At 49.6% G+C, this 19050-nt stretch overlaps 1 protein-coding gene across 3 annotated transcripts in view; it reads right to left on the reverse strand.

Moving 5' to 3' along the window:
• BSN (bassoon presynaptic cytomatrix protein) overlaps positions 1–19050 on the reverse strand; it is a 97270-nt gene that overhangs the window by 46396 nt on the left and 31824 nt on the right. For 2 of the 3 annotated variants that reach the window (XM_052776506.1, XM_052776504.1), the window contains exon 3: positions 403–1185. The exons of the other annotated variant lie outside the window; for it this stretch is intronic. In XM_052776506.1, coding sequence (XP_052632466.1) covers positions 403–1185 — 783 coding nt within the window. The remainder of the gene's footprint in view (positions 1–402; positions 1186–19050) is intronic. 3 annotated transcript variants of the gene reach the window in all.

The raw sequence follows: 19050 nt of genomic DNA on the forward strand, positions 1-19050 counted from the left end.
CTCATCCCAAGCCTGGCCAAGGCATCCATCCACAGTACGAGGAGGAGGTGACTCTGGCACCTGCACCCGCGTGACCTGTTTCTATTTCCTCACCCTTGGACACCTTTGGGGAGCAGTGGGCACTGCTGGGGATGCCCTGAACAACAGCCACCCCTTGCTCTGCTCCTTGCATGAAACCAGCATGAAATCAGTGTACACATACAAAATCCATGCCTTTGTCAAGAGGTGGAGGACCACGGCCTCCAGCCCTGGACCTTCCCCCAGGACCGACTTGGCTTCAGCAGCTTCTTAAAGGCTTTTTCAAACCTTTGAAGGAAAATGCACCATCTTTTCTCCATTTTAAGCGAAGAGAGAGCACCGACCCTTGGATTGGAAGGCACCCGCCCCTGCCAGCCCCCTTACCTCCACCAGGTGAGGCGTGGGGTTGAAGCCACACATGTTGCAGACCTGCTGCCGGCAGGTTGTGCAGGTGTTGTAGTTGGGGGGCTCGCCAGAGCCCACGTTGATCTCCGCCTTGCAGAGGGGGCACGAGACCTTTGCTTTCGGCACTTCCTTTGGCTTGACACCCTGCTCTGGCTTGCCCGGCTTCACGGCCGGTGCGGCACCAGCCCGGCCCTGTGCCCCCGGGGCTTTGGGACCAGCTTCTTTGCTGGCATCGCTGAAGACGATTTTTGGAGGCACTTTGCCAGGAGACGGCTGGCTTGGAGGGGGCGCCTCTGGCTGGGCGGACATGAGCGTGCTCGCCTGGGTCAGGAGGGATGCTCCGAAGCCGAAGAGCTTCCCTGTGAGCCCCTCCTGGGGCTGCTCCTGTGGTCCAGCCCCAGGGGCCGGGACAGCAGGCTTCGCCCCCGCGTCTCCCGTCGTCTTTCTCTGCTCAGAGGAGGAAGGCTTGGCTTGCTGATGCTGTGGGGAGGACCTGGCCGCCTCCTGAGGTTTTGGCTGGCCTTGGCCGTGCGGTTCCCTCTGCGGCGTCGTGGGCTGAGGTTTGGGTGGCTCAGGCGGCAGGGTGCGGGTGGCCGGCGGGGACTTATCCACACCTGGGGGCTGCGGGTGCTTGGCCGGGGAGTGGGAGGGGGATGGCGAAGGAGAGTGCAGCTGCTGCTGACTCTTGGAGCGAGGAGCGGTGGTCATGTCCATCCCCAGCGCCCGCTGCATCTGGCAGTTCAAGCACAACCATTCCTTCACCTGCGAGACAAGGAGAGGACACGGGCAGTGAGCGGTGGGCAGGCTACAGCCGCCCCCAGGCAGCCCCAGCGCACCCTTAGGTTCCCCTAAACAAACCCTGTGGAGCTATAGGAACAAGCCATCAACCCCTGAAAAACATTTCGGTATCACATTCTTCACAAAAAGTATCTCGCAGTCAGGGCGAACAGACCCCATCTGTCACAGGTACCCACGGCACAACACGCTGGTGTGAAAGCAAGCTTTAATTAGCGTTGGTTTGCTTCCAAGGCTTCTGCTGCAAAGCTTCTGCTAGCCACGAGGCTCTGCCTGCAGACAGCGCTTTTTGTGCCTCTCTCAGCAGAGAGCGGCCTTTCTGAGGGCTCCCGGCCCCACCACCTCCCTAAAGCCCGTTTTTTTTCCTCCCATTTGGCAACCAGAGCTAGCATGGAAAACAGCCAGTGCCCCTCAGACAGGAGCAGAGGGCTGGCAGGAGGTCTGGCGCAGCTCTAGAGGAATGCTGCTATAATGCATGTGCACAACTGCAACGCTCCCCCGTGCCAGCATGCTGCCCACTGCCACTGGGTACCTCCCGGAGGAAAAGCCGCCGTGACATGCCTGATGCTTCCCCGGGGCCAGCAGAGATGGCTTTTCTGGAATCGGTGTGGTGGTTGTGATATCCCACCCAAAAATTTGGCACTGCAGCCCATAAGGGACCAGCATGGAACGGGTTCTCCTTGCACGATGCATCTGTCCTGCTGGGCCGGCAAGGTGCTGACAGGGGATTAAGCGGTTAACTCTCGCTCTCGCCACAATGAACTTTTGGATGCAAATGAAAAATATAATGCTCCCTGGCTAAGTGGTGATAAATGAAAGACTTCCCCCCTCGAGAGACGTTCCCTGTGACATGCTAATGTCTGAATTAAGTTAATTAAAGAGGCTGTATAAAAGCTGTGAGCCTTCCCATATGAGGAATCCCCAGGATGCTCAGCGGCTGTGCAAATTTTAATATATAGCACAGTCAGCAGGACAACTGGGTCTGCCTGCAAAAGATTTCTCCGAGACAAGCAACTCAGGTGGCAAAAAGGACCAGAGCATTCCCAAAAACTGGAGCAGCGTCCAGGACAAGTGGGCCCAGAGCCTGGCACAGGCTGCTGCACGTGCAGCACCCGACGGGTCCCAGTCCCTGCGCTCTCCTGGGGCTGCATGTCCCACGGGCCAGCACGTGCCGCATCGTCTCACCCAGCCCCACGTCTCCAGGTCTGCGCGGCCTTTTGGTCCTGCAGTTGGAGGCACGGGCACTGCACAACTGATTCATAACCTGGCCACAGGGTTTTTCCCCCTCTACTCCAACCGCAGGCACGTTTTAACCTTTTCCTGCTCACAGGAGCTGCCTGCAGAGATGCAGTCGGGTGTTTTGGCAGGTCCTGGGATGGGACAGGACGGCGAGTCCCCGAGAGCGGAGGCAGATGTGCCCTGAACCCCTCCTTACAGGTTCCCTCCCCAGGAAGACTCTCATAAAGCCCAGCCTTTAAATAATGACTTTTTAAAATAGAGGAAATTCACATCAACTAGGAAAGATGGATTAAAGTTAGAGAGGGGTGCACGAACAAACCTCCACCTGCCCACTATGCCCCTTCCACTCTCTGCCCAGCACCTGGCTGGCTCACCGGGTGGCAGAGAGCTCTGCATTGCCTCTTAGTCTCCAGCAAAGCTCTTCCCATCACCTTACAAGCCTGGTTGCACATCGGCTCTGTGCTCTTCTCAGCCTTCACTGTGCTTGCTGAGCTCCCACGCCACTATCCCTACCAGCCTCTGCTCGAATATTTCACTCAGAGCTGAGCGAAAAGCAGCTTCAATTTTTCCCTAGCAACTTTGCATTACATTGTTGTTTCTCTAAGCCCTTCCAAATGAGCCACATTATATTTAGTTCCTGAAAATATTGCTGTAGTTTTTATAATTTCTTATGGTCTTGCTGTCTCTCCTCTGACGTACAGAATTCCCCATGTTATTTTTGCTTTCACACCCCCTGGAATTTCTTCCCACTATTCTATTTCAGGAGAGTGTCTCCCAAAATCCTGTCAGCTTTGCCCGCCATCCCCATCAGCTCCAATTAAGGGAGAACCAATCCTTTCTATTCAGGTTCTCTCTCCCCGCAAAGTTCCCAGTATCCAAGAAATGCAAATCTTCCCTCTCTGCATAATCTCCTTACCCACACTTTAAGACCCTCTGGCGAGGTGGAAATTGGGGGAAGAGGAGATCTTCCCAAACCCGCCGTCAGGACTGTTTGCATCTAGATTTTAAGGGACCGCGACCGCAAGGTACGTGGCAAAGGACACGCTCCGCACTCCTGGTTTTGCATAGTCTGTTTTTATTGTAGCCTGGCACAAGATTTAGCTTATTTTCTGGAATAGGAAAAATACTTTGCCACTCTCCTGCATAAACTTCCAAACAATCAAACAAAATATTGAGGGAATTCAATTGATTGCTCTTGACTGTCTGCCAGCTTTAACGAGAAGCAAGCGCTGCTGGTGAATACTGAACAGCTCACAGCTCCGGCTTTGCTGGTTCACCCCCTGCCCGCACCACGCATGGTGCCTGCTTTGCCCCTGGCCGAGGCTTGTGCAGGAGAACTGCTGCCCGGGCACCGGGAGGTACCGTCCCCGGGTCCCGTGGCCATGCAAGCTGCATACGGCTCATGGACAAGCCCACCAGGACCTGTCTGAGCCCAGGGCTGGGGAGCAACATGATCATCGGAGCTTTCTCACTTTCCACAATAAACCTGGCTTATGCGACCGAGACAGAAAAAAGCCAGGGGGCTTTCAGATGGCATAGGAACCATCAAATTGTTCTCGGTGACTTGATGAGCAACTGCTGAGGAACGTCTTGTCCTGAGGATCAGGAGAAAGCTGCAGGGAATACAGCGGGGAGGTGCACTCCCAGAGCAAGCATTTGAAATGTAAATTTAGTTGGGATTATCACAGATTGCCTGACTGGCCTCTACAGATGCAACTGATGACACGTGTGGATTACACAGATCAAAGACAACTTAAAGGATCCTGGAGGGAAGATAGTAAAGAGGAAGGGCCAAGTTGTTTTGCCAAACATCCTTCCCCCAAGAAAGAGAAAGGAGGATGGAAAAGCCTGGGCATAAATCTTTATTAATCTAACCCCTGAAAGTTTTGATTTGGTGGAACACTGGGCAAATAAGACAGAAATAGATGAAACTGTGAACTATTCGGTTGGCTTGCATTGCCATCCTCTAAACACTCCTCTTCTTGCCTGCAGACTCATCATGCAGGGGGAAGATGCTCAGAAAACAGTAGAGAAATAGGGGACAAGAATATGAAAAGAATAATTCATCCTACTACTTCTTCATCACTGCTAACGCTGTGGGTAACTAGCAGAATGAAACGCCTATCGGTGAGAAGAGAAAAACCCAACATTATTGAAAACTCTAGGTCCAGCTAACCTTGTGGGAATGCTGAAGTCACCGTTATACCCTAAAACAAGGGCAGGCAAAACTGCACTCTCTTGAATAGTCTGAGACTGGCTGCTCAGAGCACGCTAATCTCCTTCACCCCAGGAAATCTGCCTGGGGGAATTACTGAAAAATACAAAGAAAATGGGGATGTAGATGATAGCTCTGAAACCAAACTGATGCCTCAATGAAGAACAAATGGGGCCAGCTAAAAGTGAAGGTGGCTGCTGTGCAAAACAGAGGGCACCATTAGAAATATAAAATCAGCAAATATCACAGCTCAGCACACCAATATCAACCAAGAAGCTGTGAAGTGCTTAAGCTATATGAAAACAAAGGAGCTTCAGGCAGAAGTCTCTTGGGGAGCAGTAGGAAGGATTGATTGAGGGCATTAGGGACAAAGGCCATCCTAGAAAGGATGGGGTCCATCACTGCGTGGAGATGGTAAAGCTGTTAATGAGACAGATATGGCAGACGTGCTGTAATTACTGTCGTTGAACATTTGGGAAGAAGCAGGATAACACTCATTATGAGGATGAAGTGTTTCCAGCTTATTAGCAACGAAGAAGAACATTCAACAACATCTACCAGCACCAGAAGATATTTAAATTTGGCAGATCTGAATAATTTTGCATCCAAGAGATCTAAGAGAGCTAAGAAAACTGCTGCGTGCTGATGTTCATTTTTAAGAGGAAATTTTAGACGACTGGAAGGGTCTTCTGCTTGAATATCCAAGAAGGCAAAGGTATGGCCTGAAGGGGACAGCTAGCCAGACATCTGTCCAAGAAAGAAAGTGCTGGATTCACACAGCAGAGACCTGAAGGGCACACATATACGCCAGTCAACGTGGTTTTAGGAAAAATAGGTCACAGCAAGCAAACCTGATTTTATTCTCTGCACATTTGATATTAGTAATGCACAGAAGCAATATCCTTGATGTCCAAAAGGTGTTTTGACCTAGTAATGCAGGACATGCTGACAAAAAAAAGCATTATAAAATATGAATAGTGAATACGCTAAAGGGATTTACGACTAGTTACCTGGCTGATCTGGGAGACAACAAGGATTCACCACTGCTTAGGTATCTCTCTGGTAATGTCTTCATCTCATTATGGCTAACACCATTCACACAGGGCAGATTTTGGTAAAATGATAAATATCAGTGAAGACGCATGTCTGCTGCCTGGCAAACCCGCGCTCGCTCCATGCGGGAAGCCCGGAGCTGGAGGTAGGAGTGAGGAGGTGGCTCAGCCTCCTCTTCCAGCACCGAGGGACTCCTTCCAGAGCCCTCAATGGTTCCACACCAACGTTTTAAGGAGATTAGTAAAACACTGCGGGAGATATGGACCGGATCTGTAAGAGTGATTCTAGGGATGCAGAAAAAGTCTGAAATGAGAGAATTAAAGAGGTTGATCTTTTTCGTTTATCAAAGAGAAGATTAAGAAGTGACTTGATTACGATATAGCAGCACATTCAGGGGAAACAATATCAGGTACTAAAAGGTTCTTAATTAGGCAGAAAAAGGCATAAAAAGAACTAATGACTGGAAATGGAAGCCAAATATATTAAGCATCACTTTTAACAGCAGATGTTTCTAACCATTAAAGCAAATTATACACATGCTGTTGGGCTCAGCAGAAGACTCAGGGAGGTAAAGCTTGCAGGCCTTTCATCCATAGGGTATTTTATACCCATACTGATCTCAAAAGCTTTGAAAGTTTGAACTATCCCATCCTTACTGACATTTGGCATGTCTGCATCCAATATCTGACCTGCCCCAGCCCAGCAAGCAGCGAACAATGCACCCATGACCGCCAGCCTTACCCTTCCCATCGCAGACCCCTGTGACATCCCAGACTATTCCTCTAACCCCATTCCCAAATCCTGCTATTCCCTAATGCATGGACGGGTCTGCAACCTGCAGCACTTGTGGGGTCACCGCTGCCAGATGTGCCTCCCCCTCTCAATGCCATCCTGCAGCTGCAAGCACCAACCATTTGCAAATCCTATTAGGAATGAAAACTTTCCAATCAGCATTTCCTTAAAAAAATTGTAGCAGGAACATACACAGCACATGCTGGCTGTGCCCAGGGCAGATTTAAACACCGATAAGAATTATAGACAGGCATAGGCATGGTGGGCCAGATCCTGACCCTCTGCAGAGGGGTGCAGTACAGGAGAGCAGGGTTTCTTACCGATCCCTCTAGAAAAACACCAAGAAAAGCACCCAGTTAAAAATTATCTGAAACAATAGAGACAGCTTGAGTTTATAAGGCTTCTAAAGTTATTCTAACACCACCTATTTTAGGAAACTATATGGAAACAGCCCGTCCCCGGGATTTGTTACCAGGAGATGCAAGGGAGCGCTGGTAATGTGCAGGTTGTTTTGTTCTCCTGAGGTAAGACAATACAGCTCTAAAAGTATCTCAAGTATAGAGTTCAGCCTTTGCAGTAGACAGGAGAAGCTTTAAAATGAGCTGTAAGCAGAAAGACTTCTTAACTGAACATCCAAGATCTCTTCAAGCCAAAATTTAGGATTATAATGAAGAATAATTCTGTCTTTGCTGAGGGTTGGTTATTTTGAATCGTTTGGAGTTCACCCAGGATGCTCTCCTAATACATAAATATAATAAAACCAAAAAAAATAGGAAAGCATTAGATAACCATGTTTAAGACTTTGCAGACTTGAGACTGAATGGTTCCTCACCAGCTTTATGCATTTACAACACATCACTGCAGCCAAAGCCATCTGACCTTGCTAGCTATATGACCTCGTATCAGAGGAGGCCATTGGGCACTGCAGGAGCACAGTCCATCTGACTTGCTTTAAATGATTATTTTAGGCTGGGAAGAACAGCTCCCAAGTCATCTCGAGTCAAGCGTGATAAATCCCATCCAAAGTTGACCACTTTGAACAGGACGGAGCAAAGGAGCTTTGTTCAGCAGAAGATACAACCCATCCTCCTCCCCTGGCATGAGACAACAGGGTGCACAACTAACAAAACCAAGAAGCCAAGTTCATGGGAAATCAGAGGAGAAAAGGAACATGGGTTTTCTCCAAGTTGCCCAAAACATGTGTATTTAATGTTCTACAAAACTGGAAATCCAGAAAAAAAACCCCACATTTTTGGAAAGAGCAAGACAGCAAGCCTTCACAGGAACTCTTCGACTCTGAGAGCCCCAAGCAGGGTCCTGCCCCAGAGCCACCTCCGACAAAGCCAAGCCCCAGCAGATGCACCCCAAGGCCACCATTACAGCTCCCTCCTCTGCCTTTCACAGGCACCAGTACAGCCAGAACTAGAGGAGTATAAAAATAACCAAAGCTGGAATTGGGTAATGAAGGTACTGTGTTAATCAGGCTAATAGGGAGGCTCAACGCCAAGGATTGCTGACTGGATGAAGAAGGGTTTCATTAATGGGTGCTACTGGCTTATCCTGGAGGAATACTGCAACAGCCTGGCCTCTCCTTAGAGCTGCGAGAGCTGCCAGTGACCCGCCTGAGAGTGTCCTTACGTGCCTTCAATTCATCAGCTCTGCCTGCAGATGAACTGTTGTCTCACGAAATCAGCCAGTCAGCGAAACGTCCCTTCCCCTCCATGCCTCCCGGATCCACTCTAGAGGGGCTCTCTGGGGAGTACGTCTTGCATTTTATATTGTCATGCTGAAATCTGCCAAAGCCACGTACCCTGCAATTAAAGCAACATCCTGATCCAAGAGAAGAGGCAGTACTAGAAGGCAGCCCTCGGCTAGAGAACAGAGGGAACAGCAAGCTGCGGTGGGGAGCTGGGGTACTCCTGGGAAGCCAGGAGGTGGGAATGCCTGTAGGAGAGCAGGGAAAGCTCAGCAAATCCTGGAAGAGCTGCTGATGCACAGAAAAAGCTAAAAGCACCGCGTGGAGAAGGCTTTCCACACCATCTCAGACTGGCTGGTGGAACATATGACAAATACAAATACTTGTCTTATTCTGAAGTTCTGCAGTTGTTTTTTAAAGCAGAACTATTGCCTATTTCTCCTACAGCAACGCAGGGACAGCTTGCCACGAAGCTTGCATTTTGAGGGTAGGAAAAGCAGCCCCTGTTGTTTGGATCAGTGCACAGCCTGCGTGCAAATGAAATGAGAATCCTGCAAAGCATCCCGTGGGAGGCTGCAATGCGATGTACCAGCCAGGGTCCGATCTGGGGGGGAACAGATAACGTCAGGAGATGAAGTCTCCTAAGGCACCTCTGGAGGACCATGAGCAGCCCGGGGTGCAGGAGCTGTTGTGTGTCCGTGGCCATGCTGCATGTCAAGACATCACCAAAATTCACGGGTGCATCCAGGCGGAGAGGAGGCGGATGCAAACATGCAGGCAGCGTGGGCTGAAGCTTCCTGGTCCAAAGCTAAAGCACAGTTTGAGGAGAACCCAGGGCTCTAGAGGAACTGTGCAATTAGGAGTGTTTCGGCACTTAATTGACAGGGGAATTGGTCACCAAGGCACTTCTGAAAAAGGCCACCTTATGCTCATCTTTATCTTCAAACATCTCCAAACAAATAAAATCTAGTCCTTAGCACTCCTGCCCAGAAGGGGAAGCCACCACAGCCGTCAGTAATCACGCTGCTAATGCTTGCCAGAAAATAATCAACTTGCTCGCTTGCTGGCGAGCAAGAGGACCCAACCCCCAAACCCATCTCCCTCACTGCAAATAACAGATGGGAAACTGCGTTTGTCCAGAGAATTGAGCTGCGGAATAAGACGGTGCCATTTCATCCTATTAGTCACTTCTTAACCAGTTTTCTCTAGTTAGCACTCCCCGAACTAACTGAAGGCTGCTAGAGCAAGTCTTCTCCTCTTCCCAAAGGGCATGAGGAGGCATTAACCCACATAAGGCTCTGCAGACCCTCTGCGTTTTAAAGGCAACCTCCAGCTCCCGCGCCTCACCGTTCGGACAATCTTTACCCACACCACACAGCCACCGATGCAGAGATGAAGCAAATATTCAAAGAAAACAAGTGCACGCTGAACAGCTTCGCAACTAACCTTGATCTGCCATCGCACGTAGGACGGTTCTCCCCCAGTAGCATCCCCCTTGGCTAAGGCGCCGATCGAGCTGCTAGCTCCTCGGTAAGCGCAAGCATCCCGTTCTTCACTACTTGCCCTTGCTGGCAGAGAGAAGCGGATGGGCAGGAGGAAACCTTTCCAGCGCCAGACCCAGGCGCTGCTCCTCTGCTCCCCCCCGGAGCGTGGGTCCCCCCGCCAAAGCAAGGCGCTGCCTAGCTAAGCACGCCAGCAGTGCCACCGCCCGAGGCGAAGGGACAAGTCCTTCCAGTTCATTAGGGAAGGTTTCTTGCGCAATTTGCTGCCTCACTAGCTCCTGTTTAGACAGCCTTTGTTCTCTGTCCGCAGGAGCGCATGAAAGGTTTGGACGTATATGTCTATACGTGCTTCAGAGGATGCTGTCCCCTGGGCTTGGCCAGGGAGGATTGCAAAGAGCCCACCCCAGGTTTTAACCTCTTGAGCTTTGCACATCAATGTGCTCTAAGTGCAGCCCCAGGTCCCCCTCCCGCTCCGTAATGCGGGACTTCCACACGAGCCCTCTCGGTCAAGGAAAGCCTAATGGCTTGCTTTGCCTTTTTCTGCTGCTGCTCCCGTACCCTGCCGCCAGCCAAAGGACGGATGTCCAGAGTAACAGGAGCCTCCGGTCCTGCTCACTTATTGTCTTCTGCAGAACCAAAATAGCAGCCTGGGAGGGAGTGGAAGAGCTCAAAAAACTTTCCTTTCACCGCTACTCCTGCCCAAAGCAGAGAAATACATGAGGCCATGGGTCTTCTCTGGGTGCAGAGTGGCTACCACATACAGAAGCGATGCAATTCATAGCTATAATGCTATAAGGAGCGTAGGCTGCTCTCGATAAATAGACTTATAACAGATTAATTTAGAAGCAGCCCAGTTTCCTATTGGTAACACATAATAAAATCATCATTCATTTACTGCATGGCTCCACATTTACTCAGTTATGAGTGGTCCCTGCTGCAGCCTGGCCCATGAGTTTCTGGCTCCTTTGGGAATCCTCCTGGATAATTACAGCAATAGGAGATAATGGCTGTAGGTCAGGGACTAAACTAAGCACGCTTGAATATTTGAAGGTCCTTTTACACCCCAAACTTTGCATTACCTTGGCAGCATCAACATCTGAGTACGGTACAGGGCAGAGAGGATCATGATCCTCTGACCCAGTAGCAAGCATCTGGGACAGAAGTTTTAAACAATAAAGACAATCCTGGTGCTAGCATAAATAGCCCAAAGTATTTTCAGAGACAGAGTCACAGACCAGGTGTTATGGCCTCACATTTTCTCCAAACTGAAGGAGCCAAGTTAGGTCTCATTTATCCTGGGCCAATAGGTATTTATGAGTGAAGCGGCTGGAGAGAACAACTTCTGCAAATGAATGTATCGGAGTGGATCAATGCATCAAAGCAGAATGTATTTTCTGCCTTTCTTTTTTATTATTATTCTGGATTAAATATGTAATAAATGCTCTTGCAGAATTTAAGGCCTGAAGATAGACAAGCTATTGCACAATCTTTTTACATACCTAAACAGATTTAATTGCTCAATTATTCCAGATAAACACGATAAGTTCCCTGCCATGAATAATTTATAATTCAGCTAGCCACACAATCTATGAAACACAAATCTAGGGCTGTGGCAAAGGAAAAGCAAGCAGATGCCATGATCCCGAGACACCCCGGCTTGTTACCAAATGCTGACCAAAGGAGCAATAGTGTAGGCTGCCCAGGGCAGGTCTGATCTTCCCCGAAATCACTCGGACAGCCTGTACCTTCATTTGGGTTATTGTGTTACTTAGAGGATGCAAATAAATAGGCACAAAGTTTGGATGCGCACCCGGGAGCAGATAGGCACAGCACATAGCCCCTTCTGTTCATGGTCCGGACATTGCTGGGTGTCCCGCACAGCCCTCCTCAGGAGCTGGCTGTACTGGTTTCTCCAGGAATTTCATTAGATGATTGTGACGGAGCTTAAGAGTTGCAGTGAAGCACAGCGGGATGCAGTGCACTGGAGGACGGAGGCCTGACAGGGCTATCACGAGGGACGGCACTCAGGACCTTGCAGAGGAGGCAGGGGAAAGAAAGGACCCATCCAGCCAGGACTTACCATGCTCAGATAGGAGAGACCAGAGAGGGGGACCTGGAAGGTGTCCAGAAGGAGGGTTAATCCTAAACCCATGACGAAGCCATCCCAGGCAGCCCCCTTCCCATGGCAGAGGGGTAACGAACCGCAGCGCTGAGCACTGCCCTGGGAACACTGTTGTACCAACCACACAACGACCGGTAAGAGGGGCAGGTACAACCTCCGGGCTCCAGTGACCCCGGACAAACACAGAATGCTTTCCCACGGGGCTTGGGGCCCCATCATAAACCTTGAGTATCTTTATGACTCTGAGAAGCAGATGATAGGCACTGGGGGGTTTTCTCCAGCCTGGGCACCCAGCACTGCCTTTCCCTGCCCCACTCCCTGCTTTTTCCAATAGATGCTCCCGCGCCTGAATTTTATTTACACTGCTGCTTTGTTCCAATAAACCCACATTAAAGGCTTCGGGATTTCGCCCTGGTGTTCAGAAGCAGCAGGACGAGAGGGCTCTAAGGGCCTCTGAAAGGTTTTGGATCTATCCTCTGCCTCCAGACAGGATCAAACAAGCCTGCATCACTGCCGACAGATGTTTGTCTAATTTGGTCTTTAAAACTTCCCATCAGTTGTGGATTTACTGGGTGGGCAGCAAAAGGGAGAATGAAGGGGCTTTGGCTTAACCATCCTCACTGCTAGAAAACATTCCCTAAATACTAAGCTAAATCTTCCTTGCGGTCTAAGTCCATTACTTGCCATCCTACAGACCACAAACACTGAACAGCAGCTATTCTATTCAGTAAAAACAGTCGGCCAACAGCTTCTCTGCTGAAGGCATCCACTGGGGGAAGAACATCCTGGCACCAAGGCCACAACGTGCAAAATGTCTCCTAAAGGCAACCAGCCACCACCTTCAAGCTGCAGAACTCTTGGTCTTGATCTCCCCTGGGCTCCACGGCACCTCCATGGCCTTCAGACCCAATTAACGGTTTTTTGCGTTTCCAGGTACAGCTTCTGTGCATTTTTAGGAGCTGTTCGGGCAGCTTTGGAGGACTGCATGCTATGAAAGGAGCTCAGCCTTGCATGGTCCCATCAAAGCAGCCTACAGACCACCTGCCCCCAGACCCACCTCCTGTCTTGCCTTCTTCTGGAGAGACCCACTTGGGTGGCCCTGGCACCTGAAACGGGCTTACAAGCATAGCCATAAACACCAGAAACAGCTTGTCCAGTCACCAGCTACCTATTTTAATAAATTAGAATAGGCTTTCTGTGTTGGAATTCCTATCCTCATCCAAATGCACCTGGACCCAGCTCACAAGTCATCATCTACTAAGTAAAAAAAACAACTCCAACACAAAAATCTGCAAACAATCAGAATTTGAACACATACCTGTAAAGCCACATCACTGTTAATTGAGATTTTTATAGCCATTATATACCCTCTAAGAAGGGGATGCTTAACTGCAGGCCAGTCTACAATAGCAATCACCCTGTCTTCAAAAAAAAATGCTAGTTGCAAACCAAGATTAAAATTGGTCATTCAAACCATGATTTTTGCTTGCTGATCTAAAGTCATTATTGCCATGGAGATCTAAACTGATACACCCCAGAAAGGAGAATAAACTCTTAATCAAAAAGAATCCTGCTATTCGAAAGGCTGCCTCTTCTATCATCACCCAAGCCAAAATATGAAGTTACCCAATCAGGGGAGCTCTCTGCTGCCCTCCTGATGGAGGGCTCAAAGGATCACCATAGAGCAACCTGCCTGGGACCCCTCAAGCCCAGCTTAAAACCCTGGGCAAGCTTACAAGGAAAGCTAGTTTCGTTCTGCTCAAACGAGGGGCCGAGTCCTTGATTACAAAACTAGAAACTGTTAGAGAAGAGAAAAAATTTCAAATAGAAATCACTCAGTTTGAAAAAAATCAGCAGCAAATCTTTCCTCCACCTTTTTGGGCTTCTTAGCTTTTTTTTTTTTTTTTTAAAGATCTCCAAACAGCAGCAGCTTTGGGTCGGCACAAAAAAACCCCAACAAAAAAACCCAAACCCACCATGCAAGAATTTTTTCACGAACACCCTTTTTGTTCACACACGCCACTGTCAACTGCTATTTTAAGGTTGCCATTAGCCCCTTATTGCCCGCACGGCTGGCTATTGCACCCCGTGGTGCACAGGGAGCATCCCCCTTGCCGAGATAGCATTCTCACTGCTGAGCTACAGCAGCATTTCTAGCACCGGTGGCTGCAAAGAGAAGATGGAAAGAGAGATGGAGATGTATTGGACACAGTGGTGCATGCAGCCCCAAGCAATAAATACCAGAGAAATAAATCAGGTTGCTCATTTGAACAAAGTATTTAAGAGCTCCTCGATGAGGGTATCCGTCCACACCATCACAGCCAACAACTCTGTCTGCAGGAGCGGACCAATGTTTAATGAAATCTCAAATTAACTTGTCAGGCCAAGGGGAAAAAAAAAAAAAAAGCAAAAAAAAAAGCTTCTCTTACTTGCAAATAGTGTATTTTTCATTAAAGCATCACAGCTGTGACAGACAGCTATCTCCAGGCAGCCATCCCATGCCTTTGGCAGGACATTTCTGAAAAGGTGCACAGTTTCTATAAAAGCATTCCTTAGTCCAGCCCTATAGCTCAATACATAGTCTATAGGTGCCAAACACGCCCAGCACCTCCATGCCACGTCCCTTCCACCGGTGCTGCCGCCGCAGCCAAGGAGCACATTGGACCAGATGATAAGCGATGCAAGCTGCAGTGCTCCGGGAACGGCACTGCTCCATGTCCATGCAGACAGAAAGGAAACTACAGAGGAGCAAACCACACAGTTCAAGCTGATTTCACCCCCCTTGATTTGCTCCAGTGCCAATTAGAAACCCCTTTCAGGGAGAAACAATAAATCTTGTCACAGTGCCATGGCCTCAAACCCAGATGACTCAAGTGTAATTACCAGCCACGGGACTGACTCTGATCTACAGGGCGTTTCTCGCAGGCGGGATAGCAGGAGCAGTCACTGCTCTCTCCATTTTCAGGTGTACAGCTGGATACGTCTCACTCCTGATTTTCAAGTGTTGTGCATCAAAACTTCTAGCTGAATCGCGGGAGCCACGCCAACTGCGAGCAATCAGACCCAAACTGCCTTAAATTGGGCAGATAAGGGATGGATTGGCCAGCAAGAAGGAAGCAGCAAGACCTGTGCACCAGGACAGGGAAAACATTTTAAATCCAAATAAACACCACCTTCCCACAAGCTTTTATCTGCCCACAGCCTTGTCTGTTGGTGTTAACCCCCTGCCTGGCTGGGCTGGCTCCTGGCACTCTGCAGAGAAGGAAAGGAGAAGCAGGTCTGAACCTCGGCATGCAGCAGGCATTGGGATGCAAAATGGCACACCGGGCATGACCAACATCACCTTGGGGGATGCTGCTTATCGGCACACAGCGACCCACTCACCCAGCGAGACGGTCTCACAGTGCTGAGACCTTTGCATCCTGGTGGGATGCAGGCTGGGTGGCACGGGGCAACTGCCTGCAGCTGGAAGTCATGGGAAAAGGGGTTGGCTGGAGGAGAAAGGGGACTTGGGGCAACAGCTGGCCAAAACCATCAGGAAGGGCAATGAAGCCTTCACTTTTTACAAAAAGTAATGTAGCACCTAATGTTGGCTCTTGGTTGGGGTGGCATGGGTTTGAGATCACTTAATGCAGCAGTGCTGGAGCTGTTCAGAGCCCTCCAAAAGACATGTCCTTCAAACCTATCAGATCATGGGACTTTCCTGGGCAGACCTGTAAAAACTTTACACCCAGGATCTGCATAAAGCATTATTTCAACATGTCCTCCGGGTCTCAATGAGAATTTAGCACCTGGAATTAGTTATGGAAAACAATATTTCAGAAGCCGCTGGATTTTTTTGCTTCCTAATTCAATAAAGCAATAACGATCGTCTGCTGAGAGCAAGTAATGGGATCCCAGAAGCAGCTCAAAGACAGATGGCAGCAGCAGCATGCCTGTTTGGTAATATTTCTCAAAGCGCTCTCCAATTTGAAAGCCACAATCATATCATCTGGAAAATTAATATGGCAGGTCAGAACATAAGGTAGAGTTTGTAAAAACGGATTTCAGGGTATTAGCTGGCCTGGCCCAGCATCTCAGTACTGACTTGGGAGTCCAAAAAAATCAGGATTCGTGCCCCAGTCTGCCAAAGGTCCCTTGGGCAGGTTGCTCAGGACTAGATGAAAGCAACTCATCTGGGTACGAGGGCTCAGTTTAACTGGGCTTCACCTTTTGGGGGGGTGCCCTCCTCTGCCCCAGCACCGTTGGTCTCACATTGGCATGCTGTGCCCCACCAAACACAAAGGGTATTTGCTTTTCTCAAAGCTTGAAAGGTTTTGCAATATGTAGAGTACGTACTGCCCATTGCAGGCAAAACGGAGGCAGACACGCTCAAGGACAAGCCTCTCCCCACAATAAGTATGCTCATTATTTCTGAGGAATCCAGAAATTCAGGTAATTCAACTCTTCCTCAGGTCCCCAGGGTAATTTTAGCACAGACCACTAGTTTTTAGCCAGACCTTTCCAGTAGACCTGGTATTTTATCTACTGGGCATCATACTATGTTCACAGGGGGAAGGAGCAGCAAACAGTGCCTTCCAGGAGATCAGGAGAAATATGGGATATCTCCCAGGGAAGAAAGAAGACACAGTACATCTGAGAGGACAGGAGGGGCTGAGCAGAACCGATGTGCAGCCCAGAGCCACGATGAAGCTGATTTTGGGGGAACCCCACACCCGAGGAGTTGCAGGGACACAGCCTTTCCAGCTTCCTCCCCTCACCTATGTCTTTATGTTTCAGGGTACTCTGCAATTAAGAGAGAGGGGGGGGAAAAAAACCCAAAACTATAATCCCAAGGGGAGTTCCCATTCCTAGAGCCAAGCCTAGCAGTGCCCCCACTCCAGCATGCCCAGCTGTTTGCTGCACGATATGTGCACCCCTATACATTTGCATCCTTAGCAGGCTTTTAATAGGGAACGCTTGCTGAGCCCATGTTTCTTGCAAAGCTGAGTTACGTGCAGTGACAAGCTCATTTGCTCTTTGGGGACGGGGCTTCAAATAGCTGCTCGCTTGTGGCAATTAAAACGGGCAGAGCGCTGCCACCGACTCCGCTAGCCTGTGCTGTGACTGATGCAAGTGCTGTCTGTAGTGCTCTGATAAGGATATTGGATGATTCAGAATAATCTGGGCTTTGCTGAACATATGAGCCCGAGTGTTTGTGCTTCTGTTTCCACCTAACAGGAATACTGCGTTATGCTCATTAGAAGGGGGAGAGGGTGGCTGGAGGTAGGTGGGCACCAAAACTTCCTCTCCATAAGACTGATGGGCACATCTGTCCTGCCCACCACTCAGGTCTCTTCCATGGAGGTCTTCAACTCAAGGGTCTGGCCAGTCTAACCCCATGGCTTGGACACAGCAAGGGTGACAGAGCAGGCAGGGAGGGAGCAAAAAGTCAGTGTTAAGTCTTCTTCCCATCTTGGGGGATTTTCCTGAGCCACGACCTGGCAGCAGGGCTGCTGCACAAGCAGTTGGAGCTCAATTAAGATGCAGGAGATGAGCATCAAAGTGGGCATGGCAGGGGGCAGGAGGATGGGGAGGGACACACTGGCCCTTCAGTCTTCAAAATTGACTTCCAGCTGGGTTAGTGCCATGTTATGTCCGTGCCTTAACTTGTTCTGACAAACCTTTAATCCCACAGACCTGCTGCATAGTCTACTCCCATCCCATTAAGACCATCTTGCTCTCTGGATTTCCCTTTTGAGCCATTCCAGCAACTTGGCTTTGATTTCATCCGGAGCAGAAAGCCAAGCCAACGGCACAGCCTATTTACAACATGAACCGAATCCAGAACTGAAACATCCCACCCTTCAGCTGTCCTTGATCAGAAGGTTTACAGCCTAGATAAAATGGCATTTCAGAGTTAAAATAACCAGTTTTCATAGTCCAATTAGCACCATACCCCCTCAGATAAGGGCTGCCCAGGAGCACAGCTGCATATTCACTCTCTGAGATGAGGAGCTGGGTACAACAGAAGGGTGAGGTCCGGGAGCAAGGCTGTACGAGCTTGAATTAAGGTGGTGAGGAACACCTCTGCAGGCACGAACTGCTGTGCCACAAACACCTTTCTGCATTCACAGGACTGTTTTCAGAAGTCTCTAATACTACTCAGTCTGCCACACTACGTAAATCCCTTTGTAGCACCTAAACACGACCGTGGCTAAGAAACAGGGTTAGGAAGAAGCAAGCTGGTTTCTGATGATGGGAGCCCATGCAGGCCTATAAATAGCAACGGCGATCGGCTAAAACTCAGGTCAAAAGAGACGCTGCCGAGATGTCACCACCTCTGCCAAGCACCGCTATCTTTAAGCGCCAGGCAGACCTCGTATGTCGTTACCAGCCAGGGTGGGAAGAGCCACATCACAGCATCTCCTCCCGCACCGGGGCTCTCCCACTGGGCACCCCTCTGCCACAACAGAGACATGGCCCCTGAGACAGCACCATAGGGGGTACAAAGTGGGTGCTAGTGGGGAGCATCTGACACCCCCCGTTATAACCACCCTGCTCTCTGCTGCTTGTAGGAAGATGGTAAATAGGAATGAATTTGCCTGGGATTAACTCAATCCCCGTTGAGGCACTGAAAGCGCCCGAAGTTTCCTCCTAAGCGCTCCCTGAAGGCGGCGCAGCATGTCACCACCAAGCACACATTGCAAAGACGACCGTACAAGTGAGGGCTATAAAGCCTTGTGCAATTGCTGCTCTCTGGGATATTTTGTGTGCAGTGAGCGGGATGCAGAGGGACACTCAACCACATGTGAGATTTCACATGCTCGACTGGTAGGAAAACCTCGAGCGGCATCCACACGAGCAAAATAGCTCCATCCACCACCACAGGCTGTAAATGATCTTATTCCTCTACCCGGGGACATCCAGGGGAGGGAACCAAAAGCAAGTAGCAGACACAGCAAAGCTTTCAAAAACATGGGGAGCCTCTGACTTGGTACCCCACTCTGAAGAGCTTGACAGCCGCTTCCATTCCTCCGCTTGCTTTTCTTTTTAATGATAAAGTGATATGCGAGTTGAAAGCCAGAGGAAAACCATGTCTCGTCCAAGCAAACAGCTTGCCGTAACTTAATGTACCGAGGGAAGGACGATGCAGGGCGGTGGTGGCTCAGCGTGTGCAGCTTGCTGGGCTTGGTATTTATCAAGCGACAGAAGATGCCAAGAAGAAAGCAGG

This window comes from Harpia harpyja, chromosome Z (assembly GCF_026419915.1).
Source record: "Harpia harpyja isolate bHarHar1 chromosome Z, bHarHar1 primary haplotype, whole genome shotgun sequence".
Lineage (NCBI taxonomy): Eukaryota > Metazoa > Chordata > Aves > Accipitriformes > Accipitridae > Harpia > Harpia harpyja.